Below are 15,284 nucleotides of genomic sequence, written 5' to 3'. Positions count from 1 at the left end.
CACACAGACAGACTCGAACACTCAGACATCATTTAAAAAATGTAACTAGGCAAGTCAGTTAAGAACATTCTTATTTACAATGACGGCCTACCAGAAGGCAAAAAGCCTCCTACAGGGATGGAGGCTGGGATTAAAAATGAAAAATATAGGACAAAACACACCAAACGACGAGAGATACAACACTACATAAAGAGAGACCTAAGACGACAACATAGCATGGCAGCAACACATGAAAACACAGCATGGTATCAACACAAAATGACAACAACATGGTAGCAACACAACATGGTAGCAGCACAAAACATGGTACAAACATTATTGGGCACAGACAACAGCACAGGGCAAGAAGGTAGAGACAACAATACATCCTGCAAAGCAGCCACAATTGTCAATAAGAGTGTCCATCATTGAGTCTTTGAATGAAGAGATGGAGATAAAACTGTCCAGTTTGAGTGTTTTTTGCAGCTCGTTCCAGTCGCTAGCTGCAGCAAACTGAAAAGAGGAGCGACTCAGGGATGTGTGTGCTTTTAGGACCTTTAACAGAATGTGACTGGCAGAACAGGTGTTGTATGTGGAGGATGAGGGCTGTAGTAGGTATCTCAGATAGGTGAGGCCTAAGAGGGTTTTATAAATAAGCATCAACCAGTGGGTCTTGCAACGGGTATACAGAGATGACCAGTTTACAGAGGAGTATAGAGTGCAGTGATGTGTCCTATTAGGAGCATTGGTGGCAAATCTGATGGCCGAATGGTAAAGAACATCTAGCTGCTTAAGAGAACCCTTACCTGCCAATCTATAAATTAAGTCTCCGTAATGTAGCATGGTAGGATGGTCAGTTTGGCAGCTGTGATGAAAGAGGAGCAATTACGATAGAGGAAACCAAGTCTAGATTTAACCTTAGCCTGCAGCTTTGATATGTGCTGAGAGAAGGACAGTGTACCATCTAGCCATACTCCCAAGTACTTGTAAGAGGTGACTACCTCAAGCCCTAAACTCTCATCACACCGGTGGGGAAAGGAGCATTCTTCTTACCAAACCGCATTACCTTTGTTTTGGAGGTTAAGACAAGGTTAAGGGCAGAGCTTGTTGGACACTAAGAACACTTTGTTGTAGAGCGTTTAACACAAAATCCGGAGAGGGACCAGCTGAGTATAAGACTGTATCTTCTGCATATAAATGGATGAGAGAGCTTCCCTTGGTGAGAGGCAGTGGCTGAGACAGTAGATTGTCTGACTTTATACACTGCACTCTTTGAGGTAGTTAGCAAACCAGGACAAAGACCCGTCAGAGACACCAATACTCCTTAGCCGGCCCACACGAATGAAATGGTCTACTGTATCAAAAGCTTTGGCCAAGTCAATAAAAATAGCAGTACAACATTGCTTAGAATCAAGGACATCATTTAGGACCTTTAAGGTTACAGAGACACATACATAACCTGAGCGGAAACCAGATTGCATACCCGAGAGAATACTATAGACATCAAGAAAGCCAGTTAACTTGTCAATAATCAACTTTTCCAACACTTTTGATAAACAGGGCAAAATAGAAGTTGGCCTAAAACAGTTAGGATCAGCTTGAGTTCCCCCTTTAAATAAAGGATCCACTGTGGCTACCTTCCAAGCAATGGGAACCTCCCCAGAGAGGAGAGACAGGTTAAAAAGGTCAAAGATAGGCGTGGCGATGATAGGGGTAGCAACCTTAAAGAACAAAGGGTCTAAACCATCTGAACCAAATGTTTTTTTGGGGTGAAGTTTAAGGAGCTCCTTTAGCACGCCCAATTTTTCAGCTTTTGATTTGTTAAAAAAGTTTGAAATATCCAATAAATGTCGTTCCACTTCATGATTGTGTCCCACTTGTTGTTGATTCTTCACAAAAAATACAGTTTTATATCTTTATGTTTGAAGCCTGAAATGTGGCAAAAGGTCGCAAAGTTCAAGGGGGCCGAATACTTTCGCAAGGCACTGTATGTTTGCAGATGCACGATTCGAAGTGTAACATTGCTTTGTGACCAACTGCCATATCCCCCCCTCTCTCCCACCTCCATTCCCCCCCTCTCTCGTTCCCTCCCTCAGTTCAATTCAAAGGCTTTAATGGCATGGGAAACATATGTTAACATTGTCAAAGCAAAGTAGATAATGAATAGAAGTGAATTTAACAATAAAAATGACGAGTAAACATTACACTCACCGAAGTTCCATAAGAATAGAGACATTTCAAATGTCATATTATGTCTATATCCAGTGTTGTAACGATGTGCAAATAATTAAAGTACAAACGGGAAAATGAATAAACATAAATATGGGTTGTATTTACAATGGTGTTTGTTCTTCACTTTTTTCCCTTTTCTTGTGGCAACAGGTCACAAATATTGCTGATGTTATGGCACACTGTGGAATTTCACCCAGTAGATATGAGAGTTTATCAAAATTGGGTTTGTTTTTGAATTCTTTGAGAATCTGTGTAATCTGAGGGATATATGTGTCTCTAATATGGTCATACATTTGGCAGGAGGTTAGGAAGTGCAGCTCAGTTTTCACCTCATTTTGTGGGTCTTCTATTGAGAGCCAGGTCTGCCTACGGCGGCCTTTCTCAATAGCAATGCTCACTGAGTCTGTACATAGTCAAAGCTCTACTTATGTTTGGGTCAGTTACAGTGGTCAAATATTCTGTTTAGGGCCAAATAGCATTCTAGTTTGCTCAATGTTTTGTTAATTCTTTACAATGTGTCAAGTAATTATCTTTTTGTTTTCTCATGATTTGTTTGGGTCTAATTGTGTTGCTGTCCGGGGTTCTGTGGGGTCTGTTTGTGTTTGTGAACAGAGCCCCAGGATCAGCTTGCTTAGGGGACTCTTCTCCAGGTTCATCTCTCTGGCTCTTTGATGGCTTTGTTATGGAATATTTGTGAATGGCTTCCTTTTAGGTGGTTATAGAATTTAACAGCTCTTCTGGATTTTGATAATTGGTGGGTATCGGCCTAATTCTGCTCTGCGTGCATTATTTGGTGTCTCTCTCTTTCTCTCTCCCTCCCCCTTCTCTCTGATGAATTTAACACTCTATCTCTTCCTCTTCGAGGTGTGAACAACTCCTGGGGGTGAACGGGAAGTTGAGACAGGAAGTGATGCTGGCCGGGGAGCCAATCCCAGAGCTGCAAGAGAGACTGGGACGTTTGCTGCAAACTCTAATCCAGAGGTCGGTTGTGTTACCTATAATAGTGCGCTACTTATGACCAGGGCCAATAAGACTGGTTTAAATACTAGTGCACTCTATACAGAATGCTGTTAGTTCTATGTTCACTTGCATAGTCCCCTAGTAAATCCCCTGTCCTCTATGCTTTGTATGTTGTATTGTCCTGTAATGTTGGTTAACCCAGAACTAAAATTGTGTACTATTTGGTACCATTTATGTTTACGTGGGCTGTCCATGAGAACGTCCTGTATGGAGTTTTAAAGACCCAAATCACATTTCTGTGGAAACAGACAGTAAAAGCTTATCTTAGTCCCTCATCCCTCATTGACTGTGCTTTCAACCCACACTGTAGGCTTATTAAAACACAGTTTTGTGTTTTCTTGATATGTTTGATTAGTTATCTAGTTCGTTAATGTCGTGGTACTATGTATTAGAAAACGAAATGTCTTCAGTTTGAAAACCAAACAAAACTTTTTTTGTAGGCCCTTCTGGAACCCACTTGACTTAACGTTGTCCCTCCCTTTATGACCTGTCAGCCAGCCAGCCCACTGGACACAGATGTCAGTTCAATATCTAGTTTTGATTTACATTTGATTGAGTTGTCAACTAACGTGAATTCTACGTGCATCTAATCAAAAAGTATATAAAAGTTGCATAAAATAAAAATGTAAAACACTAAATTCTTTTACATTGATGACTTTTTGTAAATTCACTTAGTTTTCCATGTTTATTCAATGTCGTCACATTCATTTTTTGTATTGTTGAAATGACATGAAAACAACGTTGATTCAACCAGTTTGGGCAGTGGGAGGGCCTTTCTAACACCTAGTGTTATGCCTGAGTCATATCGTTGTTGCGTGTCATATCATTTTTGGGTGTTATTTTCCCTTTTTCATGAAATGCTCAGAATCGACAATGTTTCCCCAGACAAGTACCCCTTTTGCAGCTCTCTGGTGGGGGGACATTATGGCTACCAGTCCACACATCACAGACCCATTGATCATTCTACTAACTCTACTTCTATGGTTGCAGCTCGCTGATGGTGGACAAGCAGCCTCCCCAGGTGATTAAGACCCAGTCTAAGTTCTCCACCACGGTGCGCTACCTGCTGGGGGAGAAGGTGGCACCCGGGAAACCAGTCCTCTTCAAGGCCCAGATCATCACTGAGGCCCAGGCTAGGAACCTCGGACAGCTGGGCAGCTTACCCAGGTCAGTGATGTAGTGGAGTACTTCTCAACATTTTGTGTACCGGAGACAGGCAAGCTACAGTCTTTTTTGTGTTGGGACCAGTATGTTATGGTCCTTCTTCCTGTGACTGCTTCCATCAGCGAACCGGATGTTGAAAAACACTGTGGTGGATGGTTGATTTCGCATCACTACTGTCTTGCTGAACTACAGTGGGTATCATATATATTCACCCCGTGGATTTCTTCACATTTTATTTTGTTACAAAGTGGGATTAAAATGCATTTAATTGTCTTTTAATTTTTTTTTTTTTTTTTTTACATTGGAGTCATTTAGCAGACACTTATCCAAAGCAATTTACAGGAGCAATTAGGGTTGAGTGCTTTGCTCAAGGCACATTTTCACCTAGTCAGCTCGGGGATTTGAACCAACAAACCCCCGGTTACTGGCCCAAAGCTTTTAACCGCTAGGCTACCTTTTTTGTCCATGATTTACAGAATATAATCAAAGTGGAGGAAAAATAAAACACTTATTTACCTTGATTAAATAAGTATTCACCCCCTAAGTCAATACAGGTCAGAAACACCTTTGGCAGTAATTAGAGCTGGGAGACTTCTTGGGTAAGTCCTCTAAGAGCTCTACACACTTGGATTGTGCAATATTTGCTTACAGTTATGATTTAAAATCTGCTTGAAAATGTATGGCCGCAGCCCGTCTGGTGTTCAACCTTCCCAAGTTCTCTCACGTCACCCCGCTCCTCCGCTCTCTCCACTGGCTTCCAGTTGAAGCTCGCATCCGCTACAAGACCATGGTGCTTGCCTACGGAGCTGTGAGGGGAACGGCACCTCAGTACCTCCAGGCTCTGATCAGGCCCTACACCCAAACAAGGGCACTGCGTTCATCCACCTCTGGCCTGCTCGCCTCCCTACCACTGAGGAAGTACAGTTCCCGCTCAGCCCAGTCAAAACTGTTCGCTGCTCTGGCCCCCCAATGGTGGAACAAACTCCCTCACGACGCCAGGACAGCGGAGTCAATCACCACCTTCCGGAGACACCTGAAACCCCACCTCTTTAAGGAATACCTAGGATAGGATAAAGTAATTCTTCTCACCCCCCTTAAAAGATTTAGATGCACTATTGTAAAGTGGCTGTTCCACTGGATGTCATAAGGTGAATGCACCAATTTGTAAGTCGCTCTGGATAAGAGCGTCTGCTAAATGACTTAAATGTAAATTAATCTTTTCAACATTTTTCAAGCTCTGTCAAGGCGTTGGGGTCTTGCCATACATTTTCAAGCAGATTTTAAATCATAACTGTAACTTGACCACTCAGGAACATTCAATGTCTTCTTGGTAAGCAAGTCCAATGTAGATTTGGCCTTGTGTTGTAGGTTATTGTCCTGCTGAAAGGTGAATTCCTCTCCCAGTGTCTGGCTTAAAGCAGATTGAAGCAGGTTTTCCTCTAGTATTGTGCCTGTGCTTAGCTCCATCCCATTTGTTTTTATCCTGAAAAACTCCCCAGTCTTTGCCGATGTCAAGCATACCGATACCATGATGCAGCCATCACTCTGCTTGAAAATAAGGAGGTAGTTAAATCAGTGATGTGTTATGTTGGATTTGCCCCAAACTTAAGGTTTTACATTTAGGCCAAAAAGTGTATTCCTCTGTAAAAAAAAAAATGTTTGCACAGATGTATTTACTCACTTGCCAAAGTATTTTTGATTTAAATGGAAAATATGTCATTGTTTCTCTTTGTTTATGTGAAGTGATAGGAGGAATGTTGTGAAGACGTCTTTTTTGTTTTTTTCATCTGCTTTTGCATTGTGTTGACATGCATGGATTGATATTTTACAAATTAATTTGATATAATTTATTATTAATATTACTTTAGTGCCTTGTTGCAAACAGTATGCATGTTTCGGAATATTTGTATTCTGTATATTTGTATTCTTCATTTCTGACGGACCTTATGTATGTTGTATGTATGGGGACAGTGAAAGAGTTAGTCATTCAAAATTCATGTCAACACCTATTATTTCACACAGAGTGAGTCTATGCAACTTCTGTGATTTGTTAAGCCACATTTTACTCCTGTGTGCAATATAGGCTTGCCTAAAGAAAGGGGGTGAATACTTATGCAACGACTATATTTTTGTTATTCAATTTGTAAGAAAAAAAATTGAATTAACTTTTTACTTTGACATTATGGAGTATTTAGTGTAGATCAATGACAAAAATAAACCAGATTAATATATTTCCATCCACTTTGTAACACAACAAAATGTGGGGAAAAAAATCCAAGGGGGATGAATAATTATAATACCCACTGTATGTTCCATGAAGCATTATTGTCCTGGACCCAGTAATGCCATGACATGGTTTGTGATCAGAAGGTAGAGAAAAGCTATAGAGTTGAATTGGTCTGTTATAGCTCCTGCCGATGCTGTTTTGTAGTACACATCATTTTTCACCAGTGGGAGATTTTGGATTGAGGAAGTTAAATTAACTTCCTGAAACTAATATAATATTGGCTATTTCTTTGTTTACATATTTGTCTGCTAGCATTTGGCTTCCTCTATTACTTGTTTACACTTAGCCCACTCAGTCAATTAGACAGAATGCATACAAACTAAAATAGATTGTAAACCCATGACAAGATAGCCAAAAAGAGTCTAATCTCTCTCTGATTAGAGAGTTAACGTTACTTATAATAAGGGTTACGTGGAGAAAATCTGACACCTCTGGATTGAAAATGGATGGCCCTCCCTTCAGCAAAATATATATTTGACCTAAACCATCCCTGAACGCTTAAAAGAAAAACAAGTGACCCTCCCCTATACCCAAAATAATCATTAAAACAAAGTGGATAGCAGAGAACATGTCTACCATTTACTCTCACTTCTTGGACTGACCAGAGCCTTAGATATGTCGTTTTAGAAACTGTTCTAAATAGCTTAATCAATTGATAGTGACAGAATTAGTTTTTCTTCCCAAACAAAGTCAATTTCTTGTCTCCTCAGCTATAAAAGGTTGTAGATCAGCCTCTGAATGTCAAAGAAACTAAACAATGATATCCCCATATACATTGGAGTCACATCTTTCCTTGGTTCTAGCATAAAGCAAGATTCTCTGGTTTGATGAAACCAAGATTGAACTATTTGGCCTGAATGCCAAGCGTCAAGTCTGCATGAAACCTGGCACAATCCCTACGGTGAAGCATGGCGGTGGCAGCATCATGCTGCGGGGATGTGTTCCAGCGGCAGGGACTGGGAGACTAGTCAGGGTCGAGGGAAAAGTGAACAGAGCAAAGTATTGAGAGATCCTTGATGAAAACATTGCTCCAGAACGCTCAGGGTCTCAGACTGGGGCGAAAGTTCACCTTCCAACAGGACAATGACACAAAGCACAAAGCCAAGACAACACAGGAGTGGCCTCGGGACAAATCTCTGAATGTCCTTGAGTGGCCCAGACAGAGCCTGGACTTGAACATCTCTGGAGAGACCTGGAAATAGCTATACAGCGATGCTCCCCATCCAACCTGACAGAACTTGAGAGCATCTACAGAGAATAATTGGATAAACTCTCCAAATACAGGTGTGCCAAGCTTGAATCGTCATACCCAAGAAGTCTTGAGGCTGAGTTTGCCAAGCACATGTTTTGTCCATTAAAATAACATCAAATTGATCAGAAATACAGTGTAGACATTGTTAATGTTGTAAATGACTATTGTAGGTGGAAACGGATTATTATTTGATGGATTGTCTACATAGGGGTACAGAGGCCCATTATCAGCAACCATCAGCCCTGTGTTCCAATGGCACGTTGTGTTAGCAGATCCAAGTTTATCATTTTAAAAGGCTAATTGATCATTGAAAAAACCTTTTGCTTCTTTAATCAGGACAACAGTTTTCAGCTGTGCTCTCTGTATAGCTATTTCCAGGTCTCTCCAGAGATGTTCAAGTCCAGGCTCTGTCTGGGCCACTCAAGGACATTCAGAGATTTGTCCCAGAGCACAGCTGAAAACTGTTGTCCTGATTAAAGAAGCAATAAAACTGGCATTGTTTAGACTATTTGAATACCTGGAGCATCAGCATTCGTGGGTTCGATTACAGGCTCAAAATGGCCAGAAACAAAGAACTTTCTTCTGAAACTTGTCAGTCTATTCTATTCCTCCTGACAGAGCTGGTGTAACTGAGTCAGGTTTGTAAGGCCTCCTTGCTCGCACACACTTTTTCAGTTTTGCCCACAAATCTTTTATAGGATTGAGGTCATGGTTTTAGGATTGAGGCCATTCCATTTTGGCCACAGCTTTGGAAGTATGCTTGGGGTCATTGTCCATTTGGAAGACCCATTTGCGACCAAGCTTTAACTTTCTGACTGATGTCTTGAGATGTTGAGACAGAACGTGTCTCCTTCCTCAGCAGTTTATACTTGCATACTATTGTTTGTACAGATGAACGTGGTACCTTCAGGCATTTGGAAATTGCTCCGAAGGATGAACCAGACTTGTGGAGGTCTACAATTATTTTCTGAGATCTTGGCTGATTTCTTTATATTTTCCCATGATGTCAAGCAAAGAGGCACTGAGTTTGAAGGTAGACCTTGAAATACATCCACAGGTACACCTCCAATTGACTCAAACTATGTCAATTAGCCTATCAGAAGCTTCTAAAGCCATGACATAATTTTCTAGAATTTTCCATGCAGTTTAAAGGCACAGTCAACTTAGTGTATGTGAACTTCTGACCCACTGGAATTGTGATACAGTGAATTATAAGTGAAATCATCTGTATGTGAACAATTGCTGGGAAAATGACTTGTGTCATGCACAAAGTAGATGTCCTAACCGACTAACCGCCGTAACTATGGTTTGTTAACAGGAAATGTGTGGAGTGGTTGAAAAACAAGTTTTAATGACTCCAACCTAAGTGTATGTAAGCTTTCGACTTCAACTGTATATACATATCTTTTTAGAATATATTTGCCTTTATTATTCCCCATAAACCTTACCACCCCTCCTCCCCCAATTGGAGTAAACTAATTAACAATAACACTTAGGCTTCTACTTCCAGTTAATACGTACTATATACATTTTACAGACACAATCTATTTTACAATAGATATGTTTAGTTTGTTTTTAGTCCAGGCCTTCCTCTATTTCTGATGTCCATCCAGTTTGATTTCTATTTGCCATATATTTGTAACTGTGCTATTTCACAAAAGTTCTGAACCTATTTACATTTTACAGTCCCTTGTATGTTTTACATTTGTTATCTTGTTTTTATTAGTCCCACCCTTCAGCTCCATTCAACCCCTCCCATCTATCTCTCAACACCATCCATATTGGATTTCTATTTGACAGATATTTTTCAACTGTGCTGTGCTGTTTCACAAAAGTACTGAACCTTTCTATTCTCATAGTTTCTACAGATTGTAAATTACATTTTTTTTTTTTTGCTAAAATAACTATTATATTATTGATCGATTGGCTATGATTTATCAAATCACCCACTATTGCTATCTGCAGCGTTAGCTCTGGGTAAATGTTGCAATTCTTCAGCCATTCTTGGAGCCGTGACCAAAAACGAGCTACATATGGACAGTACCAAAATAAATGATTTAATGACTCTGCCTCCTCGCAGCAAAATCTACAGAGCTGGGAATATTGTATCCACCAAATATATAACATTCTATTGGTTGCAAGAATTTTGTATAGTAATTTAAGTTTAAGTTTTGAATCTGGCGTCGTTTTGCGTGTCAATTCATACACCATGTGCCATGGAATTGGTACATCGAAAATCTCTTTCCAATGGGGTCTGAATGCTTATGTAATAGTGATATCTGTTTTATATATATATATATATGTGTGTATATGTGTATATGTGTGAAAAGATTCCAAATCTTTTTTTAGCTTTGTCATTATGGGGTATTGTGTGTAGATTGATGGGGGGAGGGGGGTGTAACAGTTGAATCCATTTTAGGCTGTAACGTAACGAAATGTGGAAAAAGTAAAGGGGTCTGAATACTTTCCGAATGCACTGTATAGCCTAATAAGCCACTAATTCCAAAACACTGAAAAATATTGAACTTTCAGCAATTACAAATGTACATGTCCCTCCCCTGAACTAATTCAAATATATATATATGTATACTAAACCCTTCCCTTGACTGAAATGTAAAAAGAATGACCCTTCCCCATTTTTCTCCAGGTACCATTCTGTACATTTCAATCCATCCACATTTCTGTGAGCAACTTCCTTGGTGGCTGTCAATAGTTGTGACGAGCGCATAGTAGGCCAATTAGTCATAATCTACAATAGACACTGATATCACCTCACCATATTTCTGTAGGCCTTTAAGAAGTTATATTCGAGTCTAAATAAGTGTTTTTGCTCTGTTTATTCCAGTGAGAATGTTGGAGAGTTGATCAATAACACAGCCATTTTGGAACACAACACTTCCGGCAAGAGTACATGTGCCACCTTCAGGAATATGGTATCTACTGCAGCCTTGCTTTTACCATGCAACTTCAAACTTCTTGTGTAGCTTCCTGTGATGTCATATTTGCTTGATTTTTTTTATCAACCAGATTCGAAGCTTTTAAAAAAAAATTCTATATGTCTTAAGGATATGTAAGAGAAAGTGAAATTCTTATAATTATGTCAAAATGAAAAATGAGTTAGTCTTCATCAAGTGATATCTTATTCTGTCATTTCCTCCAGTCTATAAAGAAGATCAAGCGAGCAGACAGAAAGGGGTCAGAGTCTGTTACAGAGGAGAAGTTTGCTCTCTTCTTCACCACAGAGATCAGCATCACTGGCTGTGACATTCCCTACAGAATACAGGTCAGGTGTCCTTCTCCCCTCCTTTTCTGCTCTAAACCATTTCTCCCTTTGACCTCTGTAATGTTGATATTCTATTAAATTCAAGATTCAATAACACATGTACAGCCAGATCAAACATAGAGGTGTCAAAGCTCGAATGACACCAATGTGTGGTATGGCAGCAAGGTATTGGTCTCTTTCTACACTCTTTTTCTGGTCTCGCCCTTTGGCCTGTGTAATGTCAATTGAGGTTTGACATGTACGATTAGACATCACTTTTGGGTGACTTGGCAATACATCTTTTATCTCTTAACGTCTTGGTAATAGCAGTATTATAGCACAGCAGGCCTAAGACATGCAGACAGATTGTGCCACATCTCTAAATTCTCTTAGGGTGACTTGTGTTATTAACCTGGTCCCAGGTCAGTTTATGCTCATGCCAACTCCATTGCTGTCATTGGCATGACAATTCCATAAGCAGTTGACAAGAGAGCAGAAATAGACTGGCACCCAGGCTGAAGTGTTATTAATTTGAACTGCCAAATATACAGTACACACTGTACAAGCATAGTTTAGGTCCTCAATGGAAAAGATTTGTCTTGATGATCAGTTATTAGTATGGCTGTACTGACATGGTGTTGCTCTCCTGTGTGCTTGTAGATGATCTCTGTGCCGGTGGTGGTGATCGTTCACGGTAGTCAGGATAACAATGCCCTAGCAACCATCATCTGGGACTGTGCCTTTTCTGAACCAGTGAGTGCCTGCAGCCTTTGGCCATCTCTCGCTCTAGTTCTCTTGCTCTCTCACTCTCGCTCTCTCAACTCTCTTCCCTCTCATATCACACCCACTATCAACAAAGACTAAACAGTATGTCTGCTCACTTCACTCACAACATCAACCTTTGACCTCTAATCTTATGACGTCATCAGGAAAGGATTCCGTTTTTGGTTCCGGAACGCGTTCCCTGGAAGCAGATGTGCAGGACCCTGAACAGTAAGTTCATGTCGGAGGTCGGAACGCAGCGTTGCCTAGACAACTACAACCAACACTTCCTGGCCCAAAAGATCTTTGACAAGCCAGACATCGCTGGAGACTACAGCAACATGCTGGTATCCTGGGCACAGTTCAACAAGGTACACACACGAACACACACACACACACACACACACATGAACACACACATGAACACCCACCAGTCTTTACCCATTGGGTACAAACTGGTTGAATCAATGTTGTTTCAATGTATTTTGTCAGCGTATTGTGACGTGGAATCTACATGGACAAAACATTGGATTTAAATACATATATATTATACATAAACAGTTGTTTTGGTGGTGAAATTTCAACCACATTTTATGTCATCATGGTAACCAATTTTCAACATATTTTATACAAAGTTTGTCTATGTTGAATGTGTAACTTTGAAACAACGTCAGATATTCAATCTTATATCCACTATCAGAAAAAAAAACAATAGACTGGGCGGCACCTCCAACTGGAGAGTTGGATCTATCTACAGTGATCCATTTGGTCTCCCATCCAGTGTTTTATCCAAGCCAGGCATTGATTTTTGTCACTGACTATTAGCAACGTGCTTTAGTGAGAATGACTCATGAGAGATCTCTTAATAACTAATTAGATTCACTGTTGCTATTGAAGTAATTCCAAAGGTTAGATTTAACAGAGCAAATGAAATGTGACCATACTTTATAAGTTATATATCATCAATTAGACTATTTAGGCCTATATAGCATTTGAAACAGCTAGTGTTTCAATTCAACCCAGGGTTCAACTAAAAATAGATAATATATATAGTTCATAATTAATATGTTGGATTCACATCTCAACCAAACATCTAACTAAGTCAAACTTTATTTAAAAGTGTATTTAAAGTTTGATTTGATTTAGTCCTATATAACTTTGATTTTTGGTTAGGATGGAGACCTGATTCCAACATATAAATTACTAATTTGTAGACAAACTGGATCTTGAATTGTGTTTTGGTTGTCAATGCAACCAAATATCAACATTTGAATGAGATGTATCTTCTGCTAGGCTAGTTCTATCTGGGCCACTGACTCTGGTTTTAATTCCAGTTTGTCTACAAATTAATAATTAATATGTTGGATTCATGACCAAAAACCAAAGGGAAAGAATATGATTAAGCCCGTGGTTTAGATGAAACCATCCAAGCCTTAGATACAGTACATATCCTTTAAATGTTGATATTTGGTTGCATTGTCAACCAAACACAATTCAATATGACTTTCCTAATACAGTAAATAGCCTAACGTTAAGGCTGTCTTACAAACGAATGTAACAGTATTTATTCAATCAACCTTAAAATGAGTAACACATCTAATGGCCACATTTTGAGGTTTCTGTTAATAAATGTCTTCTTATGTAATCATAGCAAGCGTGCATGTTCAAGATAGCACGCAAAGGTTGCAGGTCTATAGAGATCTTCACATTTGCTATTATAATCTGTACAGAATCTTGAACAACATTGATCATGTACTTTTAATGTAATCTCAACTACAATCCAGGGCCCGGTTTCCCGATAGCAATGGAATTTAGGGTCATGAGTATTTTAAGGATGCCTCTTTCCTGCAGCGGCCGAAGATGTACCATGCGTTTCCCAAAACGCCACGCAGAGAGAACGCTCGCTAAATGCGTCGTTGAGGCATGTTTCGATACTGATAGGATCAAAAGAAAGGCAGTGCTGCCCTTCGATCGGTTTTCTCCATTCAAATCTTACCTTAACATTAGAGTTATTCCACAATACTGACGACAGATCAGGTCCTAGAGAGATATTATCACCTATGGCAGCAGATATTGGGGCGTCTTATTCTAATGTTTACCCTATAATAATGCACTCAATCAAGATTTGGCACATCATCGAGCGCGTTAGGCTACACATCATGAAATATATTGAGGCAAAAATGACAGACTACCCAAATAGCTAAATAAAATTCAATTGAATGAACATGAAATTGATTTTAATATCTTTGAAATGTAAACACATATCTGGCCTATAGGCCTACTGCACACTGAGTGTACAAATTATTAAGTACACCTGCTCTTTCCATGACATCGACCGACCAGGTGGAAGCTATGGTCCCTTATTGATGTCACTTGTTAAATCCACTTGAATCAGTGTAGATGAAGGGGAGGAGACAGGTTAAAGAAGGGTTTTTTTAAGCGTTGAGACAATTGAGACATGGATTGTGTATGAGTACCATTCAGAGGGTGAATGGGCAAGACAAAATATTTAAGTACCTTTGAACGGGGTATGGTAGTAGGTGCCAGGCGCAACAGTTTCCCGTGTATATCAAGAATGGTCCACCACCCAAAGGACTTCCAGCCAACTTGACACAACTGTAGGAAGCACTGGAGTCCGTTATCTGTTAATGCAATCATCTCCGTTTTCATTTGAATGCTTTGCTTGTTTGTAACAATTGCACAGACATTGGCAACTTTGCATTTGTAGTCAACTTTGTGGTGAAGTTATCAGCGGTCACAGAGAGACAGATAAACATATTGAATGTATGTTTAGAAGCGATCTTCTATGAGTAAAAAGATTCATCTGCCGACGGACTTAGTTGTTCTATGTGGTCTGAGGCCGTCGCCAAGGTGCATTTTCAAGTACAACTTTAGTAACGATGGTTTTTGGAAACTGCTCAGAGATTTAACAATGCTCCTACGAAGGTTCTAACGGTGAACTTAGCCTTAAAGATGCTTTTGGGAACCAGGCCCTGGTCATTTGGTTGTGCTATTAGATGAAGCACAGTGATAAGACATTAAGTTGTATAAATACAAAATATCTGTAGTATCCCCATTTGAACTTTGTTCTGCTTTTAAATGGTTGAAAGTGCAGTAATAACACATTTAGATGTGAAGTTTAAACCAAAAGTCAGACGTAGTTTTTCCATTGGAACATTGTTGTCACGTGGGCTCCCTCTCCGGCCTCGAGGTCACCAGGCAGCTTGTTATGGCGCGCACCTGCGTGTCATCAGACTCACCTGGACTCCATCACTCCATCACTTATATGTCACTCCCTTTGGTTCCTTCCCCAGGCATCATTGTTT

The 15,284-nt window shown here is 39.9% G+C and overlaps 1 protein-coding gene across 2 annotated transcripts in view; it reads left to right on the top strand.

Moving 5' to 3' along the window:
• stat6 (signal transducer and activator of transcription 6, interleukin-4 induced) overlaps positions 1-15,284 on the top strand; it is a 50,453-nt gene that overhangs the window by 26,472 nt on the left and 8,697 nt on the right. For both annotated transcript variants that reach the window (XM_035739339.2, XM_035739338.2), the window contains 6 exons: positions 3,076-3,192; positions 4,222-4,398; positions 10,780-10,867; positions 11,095-11,217; positions 11,857-11,949; positions 12,126-12,329. In XM_035739339.2, the coding sequence (XP_035595232.2) occupies positions 3,076-3,192; positions 4,222-4,398; positions 10,780-10,867; positions 11,095-11,217; positions 11,857-11,949; positions 12,126-12,329 (802 nt within the window). The remainder of the gene's footprint in view (positions 1-3,075; positions 3,193-4,221; positions 4,399-10,779; positions 10,868-11,094; positions 11,218-11,856; positions 11,950-12,125; positions 12,330-15,284) is intronic.

The sequence above is a fragment of the Oncorhynchus keta genome, chromosome 27 (assembly GCF_023373465.1).
Source record: "Oncorhynchus keta strain PuntledgeMale-10-30-2019 chromosome 27, Oket_V2, whole genome shotgun sequence".
Taxonomy (NCBI): Eukaryota; Metazoa; Chordata; class Actinopteri; order Salmoniformes; family Salmonidae; genus Oncorhynchus; species Oncorhynchus keta.
The sequence above is the reverse complement of the archived record's forward strand: the minus strand, read 5'-3'. Positions and strand labels throughout refer to the sequence as shown.